The sequence below is a fragment of the Aegilops tauschii genome, chromosome 5 (genome assembly GCF_002575655.3).
Source record: "Aegilops tauschii subsp. strangulata cultivar AL8/78 chromosome 5, Aet v6.0, whole genome shotgun sequence".
In the NCBI taxonomy this organism is placed as follows: Eukaryota; Viridiplantae; Streptophyta; class Magnoliopsida; order Poales; family Poaceae; genus Aegilops; species Aegilops tauschii.
The window spans coordinates 573,505,663-573,523,453 of NC_053039.3; the positions used below are offsets into that span (position 1 = coordinate 573,505,663).

At 44.7% G+C, this 17,791-nt stretch overlaps 1 protein-coding gene across 1 annotated transcript; it reads right to left on the reverse strand.

The window, feature by feature from the left end:
- Window positions 1-8,094: 8,094 nt before the first annotated feature.
- On the reverse strand, window positions 8,095-11,946 carry LOC109743727 (disease resistance protein RGA5). Its single transcript, XM_020302814.4, has 3 exons — window positions 10,947-11,946; window positions 8,509-10,578; window positions 8,095-8,424 (listed from the first exon to the last, which is right to left on the reverse strand). Exons 1-2 carry the CDS (start codon window positions 11,771-11,773, stop codon window positions 8,556-8,558), a joined length of 2,850 nt encoding a protein of 949 aa, XP_020158403.1. The 5' UTR covers window positions 11,774-11,946; the 3' UTR covers window positions 8,095-8,424; window positions 8,509-8,555.
- Between the last annotated feature and the right edge of the window lie 5,845 nt (window positions 11,947-17,791).

The following is a 17,791-nucleotide window of genomic DNA, read 5'->3' on the forward strand; positions in this document are numbered from 1 at the left end:
AACTATCGCATTTCAAATACCGGTACCTGCAAACACAAACATATATGCAACACCACAAACATATGCAACACCACAAACATACATAGATCTAGGTAGGCCATAAAAAGTGCATGTGCACGTTGTTGGAGGGAGAAAAAAGTAGATCTACAACATAAAGAAAGCTTTCCCCTTACTTACCTATCAAAAAAGGTAATTTAACCACTTAATTTGGATGAATCTATGGTGCAAATGAGGTGAGGAGGAGGAGGCAGCCGAGACAAGCTTGAAGGAGGAGGTGGAGAGAATGAAGTGGGGAAAGTGAGTGTGTAGATGGTTGTCCAAAATATCTAGCTGGTCCCAGGTTACTAATGGCGCACCACCAACAAATGCGCCATTAGTAACCCTGGTTACTAATGGCGCACCAGCTGGCGGTGCGCCATTAGTAGTTTTGCAAATAAAATGATAGTAGTGGCGCACGGGGTGACTGGTGCGCCATTAATAGTTAAAACTAGTAATGGCGCACTGTGCCACGGTGCGCCATTAGTATTTTTAGAAAAAAAAGAAAAACAAATTTTGTTAGTAGTGGCGCACCATGTTTGTGGTGCGCCATGTTTGTGGTGATCACACTAATGGCGCACCAGCACACGGTGCGCCATTAGTATTTTTGAAAAAAAGAAAAAAAATTGTTAGTAGTGGCGCACCATGGTTGTGGTGCGCCATTAGTGTCACACTAATGGCGCACCAACACACGGTGCGCCACTGCTATATAGTAGTGGCGCACCGCATGTCTGGTGCGCCATTAGTGTCCATATTATCTATAGCCCTTTTCCTAGTAGTGCCACTCTTTTCGTTCCCTCCCCACCAAATGCCCTCGCCGCCCGGTCACCACCACACGGAGTAGCAGCGGCGAGCGCTTGGTTGTCTTCGGTCGGGGGCTGGGAGAATGCACGCACGGTGCAGGCCAGGGGCGCGGGGAAAGGGCGGACGGTGCGGGGAGGCGGCGGACGCCCTCGAGCTCCTTGTCGTCTCCTCCGGCGACGATGGCGCCGCACACCACCGCGGCCTCCAGGAGCAGGAGCCGCGCCGTCTTGTGCACGTCGTCCTGAGCGGGAGATCGGCGCTGCTGCGCCTGAGCCCGTCGTCCAGTACACGCCGCCGGCGCCGCTGATGCCTTCTCCAACCTCGGTCAACGGAGGCAATGCCAGTGCCAGCACCAGCAGCAAGTCGGCCACGTCGCAGAGCCTCCTCGGCAGCATGTTCGCGCCGTCTTCCGTGGCCCAGGCGCGGCAGTACCCGGAGCGCGCACTGGCGGCCAAGCCCCCGTCGCTGTGCCTTGTGACCGACGGACGCAGCAGGGCGGGCAGCGGGGCGGGCAGCAGGGCGCGTGCTTCTCCTTCTCTCCTCCGTGCGGGGAGGCGGCGGACACCCTCGACCTCCTCGTCATTTCCTCCAGCGACGCTGTGGGCGGGCGCGGGCGGCGAAGCCTGCGGCCCCGTCCCCGAGAGCGGAGGCCACAGGCGCCCCGGCCACGGGCGGCCCCGGCACTGGGCGCGCCGGCCACGGCCACGGGCGGCCCCGGCCACGAGAGCGGCGGCCAGGGCGGGAGGCCAGGCTGGTCCCGAAGGAGAGCCTGTGCTCGACGACGATTGGCATCGGCGTCCAGGCGGGCGTGGTGTGCGAGCGAGCGTCTGGCGTTCCCGACGGGAGCTTCGGCGTCGTGCGGCTTCGGCCTCCACGCAGAGCAGAACGCCGGCGCCACCGACGGCCATGGCGGAGGAGGAAGGACGGAGTGGCCTGGGGTCGTCGCCGGCGAGCTCGAGTCCGGCGTGTTGGGTATGCACAGAAGGCGTTTGTTGGAATGACCGGAGAAAAAAAGAGAAAAAAATGATTACCTATCGGGGGGTGACTGGGAAAATGCACGCCCCCATACCAAAAATTTCGCCGGGGCCTCCCCAGGAGGCTGAAAAAACGCCTCCTGGAGGGCACAACGGCTGGAGATGCTCTAAAGGGCTCCCCGCCCCCGGCGCTGTCTCGTGCCACGTGGTGGCCTTTTAGCGGCGGTTCGTGCAGAACCGGTACTAAAGGGGAGGGACCTTTAGTCCCCACCCTTTAGTACCGGTTACAGAACCGGTGCTATAGCCCGGTTCTGCACTAGTGAACCTTCCAAAGGAAATTAAGGACACATAAATTTCTAACCACTATATGTTTATCCTCAAAAAAAATCAATGCATGAACGTGGATATCTACCTATATCTTTACCTACTAATAAAAACTTTAGTGCTTCTGCCAGTCTGCTGTCGGTAATTTTATAGAAAAGTCCTTCTATTTTTTGGTATTCAACTCGTAGTTCTCTTAATAAGTCAACCGAACCGGTACGGGTGAGAGAAAAGGAAATAACCCACCTGCACGACCCCGCGTTCCAATCCCATCTCCACCTCTAGCGCGCTGCCACCTCCTGCGACGCGATGCTTCCCCTCACCGAACATCACCGGTGGCGAGGGTTGGCACGGAGGATGGACGGCAGCACGTGAAGATGCCTCGGGGGAGAGAAGGCAGGTCGCCGGAGCACCACAACAATGCGGTCGTGGTTTTTTGTTTGTTCAGTTGCAATTCAATAATGTTATTTTTCATTCGAAAAATTATTGTTCTGTTGCAATGCAGTTCGTTGCTGGTTTGTATCTGGCGTGCAGTTCGGCTGGGTGATTCCTTGTATTGCTGGGATTCGTCCAATTGATCGATCACAGCAAACTGCGATGAACACACGCACACAAAAACTGATAGCCAATGACCCATGTGTCGTGTCTTTTCTTCTCTTTATTTTCTGTTTTTCTCAACTGAACACTTACATGCAACCTAGCATGTGTGCTACTTGGACTCAAAGACGTACAGTGGAATACGAACCGGACTAGCTACAGGTGTGAAGCCATGCCGGACAACTAATCAACCGAACTTACTTTGCATCTCAATAACTCAAACTAGACGAGTCAACATTATTTACCTAACAATATCTCCCTAATATTGACACCGTCTTTTGTTCTTTCTCCAGTCAAGACTCGTTGTAGATCATCCCTTATCGCTCACCCGCTCATACTACGACAAGTCAAATTGACGGCCTTGATTGCTGGCAACAATCTCTCCTCAATTTTGACTGGGTGAACTTATAGATCAATTCAAATATGCCTTGGACTACCCAGCCATGCTAGAAATCTCATGGAATACACCACTATGTCGACTACACCATCCATCCCAGCGAGAAACATGCCGGCTCCTTGTGAATCACACCACCCAGTGAATTACACCGCTCACTCCAGCCTCACGTAGAGACATGGCCTCATTGAAGAGACCCACCTTCACTGCTTTATCGGCCCAACATAGTGAACTTGACCATCTCGCTGAGACACATAGACGACTTGGACACGCTTCATCTTCAACGGATCCTCATAGAGACAAGCACTTGGACATGATGACGACGACTCACCGACGCGATGACGACCAGTCGCGCTAGCTCACACGACTCGTCGACTCATCTATCTTCTATGGGCAATGATCTTGATGACTTTTCGGTAACGCACCTCGGCACCACCTCTCCAGTCAACAATCTTCTTCCACCCCTTGCCAACGACAATTTGCCGCCTCCCTCCTTGTCGCTCCACTGAACAACGATCGCCTGATCCTCCTCGTCGCTGCACTACCCAGCGACTTCATGGCCCACCCGGAGGCGCTAGTCGGGTCGCAACCCCGGGGCAAGCGCGGCTTCAAATCTTGAACCTTGCTCAGATATCAATTGTTGGGATTCGCCCACAGGATCGATCATATCAAGCTGCGATGAACACACGCACACAAAAACTGATTTTTTTTCTTCTCTTTATTTTCTGCTTTTCTCAACTGGACACTTACATGCAACCTAGCACGTGTGCTACTTGGACTAAAAGACATAGAGTGGAATACCATTCGGACTAGCTACTGGCGTGCAGCCAGCCGGATAACTAGTCAACCTAACTTACTTTGCATCTTAACTCAAACTAGACGCGTCAGATTATTACCTAACATGCACTAGATTTTTCAGTTGGTATATCGGATGTAATGTATGGCTAGAGACATGAATTAGTTTCAAGCACTATGATTTTACATCGAGATGATGTTTCTTTGTAACAGGGACGATGAACAATATGGGAATGAGGAGGATGCGACTATAGATGGTTGCTATGGATCTAGAAGTTGATATTGAACATGAGTTTAATACTGATCAGGAGTATAGTAATATTGGATTACAGGTGACGAGTTAGTACTTAGTAGTTAACTGTCGAATATGGAGCACGGGCTAGTAGTTCACTCGAGTATAGACGTTCAGTAGTTAACTGCAGAGTATTTGGTAAACGAAACACACTCATCACATATGTGGGGATTTCTTGCGCCACAGCCTTAATCAAAATTTCTCTATTACTAGAAGATACACATTGTTCACTCCAATCGACAAGTCTCTTCCTCAATCTTTCCTGTAGGGTTTCAAATTGTCCTTTATGTACTCTTCCTTCAGGCACCGGAAGCCCCAGATACTTTGGTTCAAACACTTGTTGCGTAACCTCCAAGGTACGCTTGACCTCATCTACCACCACATCAATGCAATTGTCCGATAAAAGGATGGAACACTTACCGCCGATGTGTATGTGTTCAACAAACCTTTAACAATGCTTGCCTGCTGGCCAGACGCTTCAAATAGCAACATAGTATCATCCGCAAATAACAGATGAGAAATAACTGGTGCACCAAGGCATATTAACACCCCCTTCAAAGCCCCTTCATTGACTGATTTTGAGATAAGAGCAGAAAGGGCGTCAGCGACAAATAGGAATAAGAACGGAGATAATGGATCACCTTGCCGAAGACCTCTAGAAAGGGTAAAATTCTGCACCAACTGCCCATTTAATTTAACAGAATATTTGACTGACTTCACACATGCCATTATCCATGAAATCCACTATAGTGAGAAGCCCCATTTACCTAGGGCTCTCTCCAAAAAATCCCAATCCACTCGATCGTATGCCTTCGAGAGATCAAGCTTGTAAGCACACCTCGCCGGACTGTTCTGTTTCAGCGACTGTATGCGGTGTATACACTCGAAAGCAATTACAGAGTTGTCAGAGATAAGCCGTCCAGGAATAAAAGCACTCTGATTCTCTGAGATTAATTCCGCAAGCAGCGGCCTTAGCCGGTTAACCAAACATTTGGATACAATTTTGTAAATGATGTTGCACAGGCTTATCGCCCTAAAGTCCTTGAGCTCCTTTGGGAAGGGAACTTTCGGAATGAGGAAAATAGCCGTATCGTTCACACCATCCGGCTTTATACCTGACTTAAAGAAGCCCAAAACAGCAGCTATAATTTGGGCTTTCAAAACGGCCCAATTATGCTGGAAAAACCAAGCCGGCAGTCCATCCGTCCCATGTGCTTTTAGAGGGCCGATTTGAAAAAAAAGCATTGGACACCTCCTCCTCCGTGAATGGAGCACATAAAATATCATCCATACCTTGAGTTACCTTTGGTGCAATGCCCTCAAGAACACCCTCCGGTGTTAGAGTTGGATCCTTCGTATAAACCTCCTTGAAGTACGAAGTGGCCATCCGCTACATATCCAGCGGTACGGAGCACCATGTGCCATCATCATGCCATAGACGCTGAATATAATTCCTTTGTGCTCGCCAAACAGCGCGGCGATGGAGGTATGCCGTATTCCGTTCTCCCTCTATTAATACTTATTTCAACATTTTTTAAATGCTCGTTCAATTTTTTTTAAATGTTCAACATTTTTATATACATGAAAAACATTTTTTGAAACATTTGTTCAACATTTTATCAGATACTTTTTCCACATATTTCAAATACTTGTTGAACATTTTTCAAATACTCGTTCAAAATTTTTATGGATATGATCAACATTTTCTCAAATCCTTGTTCAACAGTTTTTTCAAATACTTGTTCAAATTTTTTTAAATACTGGTTCAATATTTTTTCAAATGTTTTTGGAAGAGTGTTTTTTGTAATAAATATGTTTATAATATTTTAAAGTATAAACAAAAGTAAAGAAAAGAAAGCAAAAAACGAGGGGTTGGTCATGTCTTGCTTAACCCGAGAAATAGGGGTGCCCCGTGCCGCTTCCAGACCGGCGTCCGGACTTTGTGCTAAAAAGATAGTTATCCCCCGCCGCTTATATCTTAAAAAAATGCTGCGCCGCCGCGGCCGCTTTTAGTCCATGCCTTTCTCCCGAAGAGCAGCTCGCCGTGTCCACAAAGTCACATGGGACCTCAGTGTCCCACCGCAAGAGAATTAACTAGATGTACTACTCAACTGAACTTGCTGATGTGATGATGGTTTAGGCTGTGCCAATGGCCGTGCTGTTCTCGCAGTCGCAGCCATGCTCCGTGGAAGTCGTGTTTGCGCATACTTCCCCCTCTTTAAAATTATTTGAAAAATTACCACACATCTTATATCACATGTGTTTGCATCATGAAAAAAATCCATTGTTCATCACGCTCCGGATGTCCACGATTATTCAACAGCAGAACCACGTAGGGGTTACTTCGGTGTCTCCGCCGTCCATGAGGGGGGACCACAACCCGGAGCCGTGTGTTGCCTCTTAAGACATGCCAACACAACTGAAGACATGCATGAGGACCCGGGGCGATGCTCCGGTGGCATTGCTACCCCCCTAAGGCCCCCGGTTGGCCTAACCCTGGGCCAGTTGACCAGGAGATCTACGCCTTTGACTTTTGCCGGACGGGCTTTGACCAATGGACTTTTTCACATGGTTGCAATAGGTGGGCCCATGGTAACACTTGAGAACAAAGTCTGGGTCCAACCTACCACAAGATCACCTCCGCGGCGACCCAACCTGGGCGCCCAGAAGACGTCCCGTCATTCGTGGTCGGGCAGATCGAAGGGTTGGAGGAGGCGGAGGACATCTTCATCAACTTGTTCCATGAACTCGGGGCCCCTTTCCCGTGCCCCCCATCTGTTTGCTGATTTGCCCACCTGATTCAGGTGGATGAAAGATGAAATACGTGAATTTTCAATAGTGTGAGAAGCAAAGCCCTAGTCATGTTGATGGACTTTTAGTTCAAGTTCCACTGAATTTATGTGCTGCCTAACAAGTGCTAATGCTCATATTTTACAATTTGCAAAATTACCATATACCAGTTGGCCTATTTATTTTACTTGTTCCCGTGTATGAAATTGGGTCGTACATTTGATATACTTTTATAAAAAAAAGGTATCCCATCCTTTTACCATTTTTGAAATACTTGTACTGCTTGGTTTATAACTGTCCTCTTAGGTCTGCCCTCTTTTGAAACAAGCATCTTCGGATTCAATGTTGGTTAGGCACTACTGCATTCTGTTCCAGTTGGCTGAATGATTTTCCTTCATGTGTATGCTGATCAGTTCCAGATAGCAGCGTACACCGCATATGGACATATATTATTATGAATATTTGTACGTCCATAGTACACATGTACTATATGTATGTGCACACTTTTTCATATATATTTTTAGATATGGAAATAAGGTTTTCGAAAAAGAAAAATGGAAGGGCTACCTGGAGGCAAAGTTCTCGGCGGCGCCTGCTGCAGCCTGCAGCGTACGTTTGGGTGCCCGCCAACCAAACGGTAATTCATCTTCAGTTACTGTATTTATGCCGCAGCAGCGGTTGCAGGCATGCATGTTTATCTGTGTTTCAGCACACTGATTGCAGTAGGATCATTCGAGAGTTTTGTATTTGGAATAAGGGAAACCCAGCACCATTTTTCATACATATATACGTAGTATTAGCAAGCAAGCAGCAACGTAACGTGAGTTGAGAGATGGCTTCTCTTTGGAGGTGTCCCCTGTTTCTGCATATGTTTTTCCTGTCTCTATCTGAAAGCACAAAGGGAAGTAGCTCCACATCTCCTTCACCAATCACCATGACATTCCAAGCAACGAAGCATGTCAGTAGCACGCATGTGCACTAATAGATGCGCTGTGTGTGAAAATCAAATCTAGAAAAACAATACATGTACACTGCTTCAGATAACGAGCTCACAAAAGGACCGGTTAATCTAGCTAGTAGACGCGTTGAGATAACTAAATCATACATGTTCAGTGAAAAATTATCCATACGACGCCTCGGTCCCAAATGGAAACATAGCTTAAGCCCGAATCAATATTACATCTCTATCTTGAAGAGTATTCAGCAGAAATAATCCACATTCCAGGATGCCCAAACAGAAAGATTATGTCTTGATAATTGCGAAAAGTAAACAATGGGAATTGAATGTAGTAATTAGCAACCAGACCACTATCGCCATCTTTCTGAATGTGACCATCACCCTGCTTCAGCTTCTTATTTTCAGGCCTTCCTTCAGTATGCCACTCCAAGTCTCCAAGTAACCCAGCCAAGCGCACATCATCCTATATATTAGCGCCAAAATCAGTTTTGGACAAAAGATGCATTTTGATGGTAAAAGAAAGAATGATCAGGGTCTGTATTAATACCTCTTGCAGTTGGTGATGAGGATCGTTCCCCTCGGAAGATGAGCATCTTAATTCTCATCAGTGCCACCATCTTCCTTGCTCTTTTTCTCGTCACCACAAATGTCTTCACTGTCCTCTTCAGAACACTGGTATTCATCACAAATAGTAACTGCGGGATGGTTTGGATGGGCACCTGCTTCAACCCTGATCACAGCCTCTGCAGCCTTTCTCTCGGAAGGTGTAGCGCCCCTATTGTCAAGCCTTGCCGTTGCTTGTTTAAGACATGTGAGATGCTCAATGCCTAAATGGAAGCCATATGTTTTTGCCGTTGATACATTGATAAGCAAATCCAGCTTCTTAAGCTTGGGCATGGACCCTTTGACAAATGTGACGTATGCTGACGCATCATTACTATAGATGGTAAACTGCTTCAGACTTGGGAATCCTCGGACTATAACCCTATCATCAGGTCTTGTTCTAAACCACAGTACAAGGTGAAGTAAAGCTGGGAGCTCTCCAAGAGTTACCAGACCCTCCTCTGTCAATTCAGCTAAATTGATGTCTAGGAAAGAAAGGCTGGTGAGTGCTGGAGCAATACACTCTGGAACTTTCGTGAAACAATAGTCACCGACCATATAAAATTCTTGAAGGGTAAATGGCAATGGGGACCAAGACCCTAAGAATTCGAGGGAACCATCGTTCCCTCTTATCCTTAAAGACCGGAGCTTGCAGCTACCAAGCTTGCACAGTGAGGAAAGTAACATTTCTTCATGCCTCCTGAACTCGTCGGATTCTCCACCATCGAGATATATATCAATTTCCTCCAAACCTGGCAGGTTCCCAAGATCCTCCACCGCATCTGCTGGACTCCCAGTAATACTAAAGCCTGATATCTCCCGTAAGTTCCTCATATTTCCAATCTTCTTTGGTATAATTGTCCAACCTCCAGCAATTAGGTGTTGTAGTTTGGTCAGCTGAGCGAATCCAATTGGCAACTCTTCCACTGGTGTAGCTCCAAAATGTAGTGTCTCTAGGTCACGTAGCAACACGATCTCTGACGGTAGCTTTGAAATTCTCGTGGCTGGAAAGTTTAGGTACTTTAGTTGGAGCAATTTGCCAATACTTTTCATATCATACTCTTCCAAACCCTCACAACCTTGAAAATCCAGTACACGTAGAGCTTCAAATTTAGCAAGACTAGGCAAGTGTTTGACGCAAGCTGAACATGTTACTGTCAGAGATCGAACATGGCTTAGATCTTCTTGTGCGAGTAAATGTACAAGCTCAACATCAATCTGCTGGATTGATAGTCGCCGAATAAAACCTTGACGATTTGCTAAAGTTGTTTGGCCACCACCTATCACAACGATGAAATTATCTTCATTTGATTTTGAAATAATAATTTCTAGCATCATGTCATGGACTCGGCAAGCACGAGCCTTGCCATCATAGCCGATGTCCTCAGGCTGTACCATGCTTTTGTTGACAAGCTCATAGAAGTATATCTCAGCGACTTCTTGCTGGCTTTGTCCACGCTCTTCAGATATAAATCCTTCCGCTATCCACCGCCTCACTAACCTCTCTCGATCAATCACATAATCCTCGGGGAATACACTTAAATACAATAAACATGTCTTGAGATTAGGTGGAAGATCATTGTAGCTAAGTAATAGTATCTTACTCATTCCCTCCAAACTCTGGTTATTTTCCAGTGCAGAACCAATTGATCTTCTAATCTTCTCCCACTCCTCCTTGACAACTGGTCTATTTGCTAACAAACTAGATATACTAATAATTGCCAGTGGTAGGCCTCCACATTTTTTCAGGATTTCATTTGAACTTTCTTTCAGCATATCAGGGCAGTGGTCCTCAGAGCCGAAAATTCTTTTGAGAAACAATCTTTTGGAGTGAAGATCACTTAGGGCTGTCATTTCATACACACGGTCATCACTACCAGGACAACATGATCTTGCCACATCAATAATGCGTGTAGTAGTTATAATTCTGCTAGAACAATTATTGTATGGAAAAGCACACTTGATATTGTTCCATGCTTGAGTAGACCATATATCATCCACTATGACAAGATACCTAATAAATAGTAGCAGATGATGTTAACTGATTTTGAAATGGAATTCAACTAGAAAAATAATTTAGCATACACCACTTCAATACTATTTAAGTGGAACTACACAAGTCTACTAGTACTCACTCAAAAAACAACAATGTTTATTTGATATATTTTTATGTGCAAACATTGTTTCTCAATGCTTATTTAGGTATATATGGACTATATTTTAATACAAGAGACAAGGATGAATTGCACAAGCCACAATTGTGCTTTTTTTTCCTTTACGTGAAAGATATAATTGGACATACAATAGTAATGAGTAACTACCAAAACTTGTGAAACATTTGTAAGGAATGTTCTGAAAAATAACAACAGAAGTTAAAGTTACCTTTTATCTTGTAACAGTTCTCTTAGCTTCGCAATGGACTTCTTTTCATCCCAATCACTTGTGTCTTTTGTGGATCCATCTTGGCATGGCACTTGAGAGATTACATCCTTTATAATATTCTTTATATATGGCTTTTGTGAGACCGATACAAAAACCTGACAATCGAAATGCCCTTGAATCTTGCGATAGACCTCATTTGCGAGTGTTGTCTTTCCTAATCCACCAAATCCAACAATTGACAACACCTTACGATCCTTGGTGGAGCTGTTTTCTTCTTTCAACATCCACTTGACAAGATCATCTCTTGGACCCTCCACACCCACAAGGTGTGCCTCCTCGGCAAACAGAGCACACAACCGAGGATCCACGGCCGCATGCTCGGTCTTGCTGCACGGAATCTCACTCAGCTTGTAACAATCCTTGACCTCTTTGACATGCTTGATGCGGGCCTTGAGCTCGTCGATCTGGTCGGCAATTCCACAGCGAGAATCGAGCGATTTGAGGAAGCGAGTGGTGTCACGGAGGAGCTCCTTGAAGCCTCCCCGACGCCCGCGTTTGCCGAGGCGACGGATGAACTTGTCGATGCAATCCTCGGTATCATAGGCCAGCTCCCTGAGCAGCGATATCCACGTCATCACCTCGACATCAGGGTCTTCTAGCATGGTGTAGTTTTTGAGCGCGGCATGCATGCTGGTCAGCTCAACTTGGAGGGAAAGGATCTCACCGCGGACCCCTCGTATGCGGCCGTACTTGCCGGCGAGCAAGTCGGCAAGCTTCCCCAGCAGGGGACCCATCACGCCATGGGAGGCGCTCACCGCGACCTCCATGGATGGATCGATGCCCTCTGCTAGCTATGATGCTCGTTTCTCTCGTTGGTGTTTGTCATGTGTGCTGCTGGGAGAGTGGAGACGGAGAAGTGGGGGGATGGAGGAAGAGGAAAGGACTAGGCAATAATTGGGTGCTGCGTAGCAAGCAACAATAGGTGGGAATGGCATGTGTTGCTGGGTCCTCCATGTCGATTTCATGAGTGGATCAAGGACGACAATGATATACATGCACTGTTTTAGATAAGGAGTGCACAGAGGGACAGAGGAATCTTGCTCCTTTAGTAAGCGTGTTTAGGTTACTTATTAAGAAGTACTCCCTCCGCCCCGTAATGTAAGATGTTTTTTGACATTATACTAGAGTCAAAAAATTCTTACACTATAAGACGGTGGGAGTATTTCAGAATGAAGATGACGAGTTTTCAAATGAATTATGCCTGCAAATGTTGGTAAGGAAACTACGGTGGCGTTGGAGCACTGCCCACCCAATCGTATAGATCGAAACACAATATACGTACTGTGTGGGAAAGTGGAGAGAATTGTCCTCATCAGAGCAAGAGGAAAGGAATAAGTGAGTGCTCCAAGCTTTTTGACAACAGCTGGCAATGGCATGTGCTCATGGGTCCAGCATGTTGAAAGCACATTGAGAACAATCATTTACATATACTGTTTTAGATAAGGAGTTTTGTCAAGGACCCGGAAATCTAGCCTGTTATTACTAGTAATGTGTTCAGGTTAATTAATAAGTTATATAATGTATGCAAACACAAATAGTGGCATTTTTGCAAAAAGACGCCGCCACTCCCATATTTGCAGGAAACTCCATGATCTCTCCCTTTCAACCCCATCCATCCCTCCTCTCCCTCAAGCCGCCAACCTCCTCCACCTCAAGGCTGACGGCACCGTCCCCATCAACCACGCCCCGGCCACCTACAAATTTCCTCCCCGAGGGTCACCCAATCCCTGGAAACCTGACCGGCATTGTCATCTCCCACTGGTCGCCACTTGCATATCAACACCACCTACAAGGCCTTCTGTGGCCCTTGTTTTTCAGTGCCTCCGCCCCTATCTTGCCACCACCAAACCCTAACGACATCCTCCATAACTCACAGGTAGCCTCCTCCACTGCACAAGAGTTGCTCGATGATCCGCCCTCTATCCAAGAGATTACAAAACTCGTGGATTCGACAGAGGTTGCACGAATCCCAGGGTCAACTCATCCACCGGCACCACTTCGAGCTCATCCACAGGAAGCCACCGCCTCCCCATCTTCATCCACAAGCCACCACCGTCGTTGCAGGATGTCTACTACGCAACCTTCTTCTTGTAGACTCGTGTTGGGCCTCCAAGCGCGGAGTTTTGTAGGACAGTAGCAAATTTCCCTCAAGTGGATGACCTAAGATTTATCAATCCGTGGGAGGTGTAGGATGAAGATGGTCTCTCTTAAACAACCCTGCAACCAAATAACAAAGAGTCACTTGTGTCCCCAACACACCCAATACAACGGTAAATTGTATAGGTGCACTAGTTCGGCGAAGAGATGGTGATACAAGTGCAATATGGATATTAGATATAGGTTTTTGTAATCTGAAAATATAAAAACAGTAAGGTAGCAAGTAGTAAAAGTGAGCAAAAACGGTATTGCAATGCTTCGAAACAAGGCCTAGGGTTCATACTTTCACTAGTGCAAGTTCTCTCAACAATGATAACATAATTGGATCATATAAGAATCCCTCAACATGTAACAAAGAGTCACTCCAAAGTCACTAATAGCGGAGAACAAACGAAGAGATTATTGTAGGGTACGAAACCACCTCAAAGTTATTCTTTCTGATCGATCTATTGGGCTATTCCTATAAGTGTCACAAATAGCCCTAGATTTCGTACTAAAATAACACCTTAAGACACACATCAACCAAAACCCTAAGGCCACCTAGATACTCCAATGTGACCACAAGTATCCGTGTGTTTGATTATACGATATGCATCACACAATCTCAGATTTCTAACCAACATAAAGAACTTCAAAGAGTGCCCCAAAGTTTCTACCGGAGAGTCAAGAGGAAAACGTGTGCCAACCCCTATGCATAAGTTCTCAAGGTTACAGAACCCGCAAGTTGATCACCAAAACATACATCAAGTGGATCACATGAATATCCCATTGTCACCACAGATAAGCACATGCAAGACATACATCAAGTGTTCTCAAATCCTTAAAGACTCAATCCGATAAGATAACTTCAAAGAAAAAACTCAATCCATTACAAGAAGGTAGAGGGGGAGAAACATCATAAGATCCAACTATAGTAGCAAAGCTCGCGATGCATCAAGATCGTGCCAAGTCAAGAACACGAGAGAGAGAGAGAGATCAAACACATAGCTACTGGAACGTACCCTTAGCCCCGAGGGCGAACTACTCCCTCCTCGCCATGGAGAGCGCCGGGATGATGAAGATGGCCACCGGTGATGGATCCCCCCTCCGGCAGGGTGCGGAACAGGGTCCCGATTAGTTTTTGGTGGCTACAGAGGCTTGCGGCAGCGAAACTCCCGATCTTGGTTTATTTCTCGGGGTTTCTGTATTTATAGGAAGTTTTGGTGTCGGTTTCACGTCAGGGTGGTCCACGAGTCAACGACAAGGGTAGAGCACCCTCCGGGGGGGGGGGGGGGTAAAGGCGTGTCCTCCACCCTCGTGGTTGACTCGGGACTCTTTTGGCCCAACTCTTTTGCTTCGGGGGCTTCTTCAGGTCCAAAAATAATCTCTGTAAATTTTCAGGTCAATTGGACTCGGTTTGATATTCCTTTTTTGCGAAACTCAAAAACAAGGAAAAAAACAGAAACTGGCACTGGGCTCTAGGTTAATAGGTTAGTCCCAAAATCATATAAAATAGCATATAAATGCATATAAAACATTCAAGATGGATAATATAATAGCATGCAACAATCAAAAATTATAGATACGTTGGAGACGTATCAAGCATCCCCAAGCTTAATTCCTGCTCGTCCTCGAGTAGGTAAATGACATAAACAGAATTTTTGTTGCGGAATGCTACCTAACATATTTATCAATGTAATCTTCTCTATTGTGGCAAGAATATTCAGATTCATAAGATTCAAAACAGAAGTTTAATATTGACATAAAAACGATAATACTTCAAGCATACTAACAAGGCAATTATGTCTTCCCAAAATAACATGGCTAAAGAAAGCTTATCCCTACAAAATCATATAGTCTGGCTATGCTCCATCTTCATCACACAAAATATTCAAATCATGCACAACCCCAGTTTCAGCCAAGCAATTGTTTCATACTTTAGTATTCTAAAAAAATTCAACTTTCACGCAATACATGAGCGTGAGCCATGGACATAGCCTATAGGTGGAATGGAATATGGTGGTTGCGGAGAAGACAAAAAGAGGGACATAGTCTCACATCAACTAGGAGTACCAACAGGCTATGGAGATGCCCATCAATAGATATCGATGCGAGTGAGTAGGGATCGCCATGCAACAGATGCACTAGAGCTATAAGTATATGAAAGCTCAAAAAGAAAACTAAGTGGGTGTGCATCCAACTTGCTTGCTCATGAATACCTAGGGCATTTGGGGAAGCCCATCATTGGAATATGCAAGCCAAGTTATATAATGAAAAATTCCCACTAGTATATGAAAGTGAAAACATAGGAGACTCTCTATCATGAAGATCATGGTGCTACTTTGAAGCACAAGTGTGGTAAAGGATAGTAGCATTGCCCCCTCTCTCTTTTTCTCTCATTTTTTTGATTGGCTTCTTTGTCCTCTCTTTTTTCTCACACGGGATAATGCTCTAATAATGATAATCATCACACTTCTATTTACGGACAACTCAAGAATTACAACTCGATACATAGAACAAAATATGACTCTATATGAATGTCTCAGGCAGTGTACCGGGATGTGCAATGAATCAAGAGTGACATGTATGAAAGTGTTATGAAAGGTGGCTTTGCCACAAATACAATGTCAATACATGATCATGCAAAGCAATATGACAATGATGATGCGTGTCATAATGAACGGAACGGTGGAAAGTTGCATGGCAATATATCTCAGAATGGCTATGGAAATGCCATAATAGGTAGGTATGGTGGCTGTTTTGAGGAAGGTATATGGTGGGTGTATGGTACCGGCGAAAGTTGCACGGAACAAGAAAGGCTAGCTATGGTGGAACGGTGAGAGTGCGTATAATCCATGGACTCAACATTAGTCATAAAGAACTCATGTACTTCTTGCAAAAATATATTAGTCATTGAAACCAAGCACTGTGCGCATGCTCCTAGGGGAAGGGTTGGTAGGAGTTAGCCACCGCGCGATTCCGACCTCCACAGAAAGGATGACAATCAAAAAATACCTCATGCTCCAACTTCGTTACATAACGGTTCACCATACGTGCATTCTACGGGACTCACAAACCTCAACACAAGTATTTCTCAAATTCACAATTACTCCACTAGCATGACTCTAATATCACGATCCTCATATCTCAAAACAATCATAAGGAATCAAACTTCTCATAGTATTCAATGCACCTTATATGAAAGTTTTTATTATATCCCTCTCGGATGTCGATCATATTAGGACTAAATTCATAAACGAAACAAATTACCATGCTGTTTAAGACTCTCAAAATAATATAAGTGAATCATGAGAGTTCATCAATTTCTATAAAATAAAACCACCAACGTGCTCTAAAAAGATACAAGTGAAGCACTCGAGTAAATGACAAACTACTCCAAAAGATATAATTGAAGATCAATGAGTAGTCGAATAATTATGTAACTATGTGAAGACTCTCTAACATTTAAGAATTTCATATCTTGATATTTTATTCAAACAGAAAGCAAATACTAAGAAAATAAAATGACGCTCCAAGAAAAACACATATCATGTGGTCAATAAAAATATAGCTCCAAGTAAAGTTACCGATGAACGAAGACGAAAGAGGGGATGCCATCCGGGGCATCCCCAAGCTTAGTTGCTTGGATCTCCTTGAATATTACCTTGTGGTGCCTTGGGCATCCCCAAGCTTAGGCTCTTGCTACTCCTTATTCCGTAGTCCATCGAAACTTTACCCAAAACTTGAAAACTTCACAACACAAAACTCAACAGAAAATCTTATGAGATCCGTTAGTATAAGAAAATAAATCACCACTTAGGTACTGTTGTGAACTCATTCTAAATTCATATTGGTGTTATGTCTACTGTATTCCAACTTCTCCATGGTTCATACCCTCTAATACTACTTATGGATTCATCAAAATAAGCAAACAACACATAGATAACAGAATCTGTCAAAAAACAGAACAGTCTGTAGTAATCTAGAAACTTTCACACCTCTCTAACTCCAAAAATTCTGAAAATTTTGGAAAATCTAGGCAATTTGTATATCAATCTTGTGTAAAAAAATTCAGATCAAAAGCATGTTCTAGTGAATCTTGACATTTCCTGGACTGAGCGCAAAAGTTTCTGTTTTTGCATAGAATCAAGTCAACTATCATCCACACTATCCCAAAGGCTTTACTTGGCACTTTATTGAAACAAAAGCTATAAAACATGATTACTACAGTAGCTTAATCATGTGGACACACAAAAACAGTAGGGATAAATATTGGGTTGTCTCCCAACATGCGCTTTTCTTTAATGCCTTTTAGCTAGGCATGGTGATTTCAATGATGCTCATATAAAAGATAAGAATTGAAACATAAAGAGAGCATCATGAAGCATATGACAAGCACATTTAAGTCTAGCCCACTTCCTATGCATAGGGATTGTGTGAGCAACCAATTTATGGTAACAAGAATCAACTAGCATAGGATGGCAAAACAAGCATAACTTCAAGATTAAGCACATAGAGAGGAAACTTGATATTATTGCAACTCTTATAAGCATATATTCCTCCCTCATAATAATTTTGAGTAGCATCATGAATGAATTCAACAATGTAACCGTCACATAAAGCATTATTTTCATGACCCCCAAGCATAG

Bases quoted from the DNA above. Each gene is read 5' to 3' on its own strand.
- LOC109743727 (XM_020302814.4), bottom strand. From the start codon at position 11,773: ATGGAGGTCGCGGTGAGCGCCTCCCATGGCGTGATGGGTCCCCTGCTG. The intron at 10,579-10,946 runs GTAACTTTAACT...ACTATTTATTAG, and splicing joins GAACTGTTACAAGATAAAAG to GTATCTTGTCATAGTGGATG.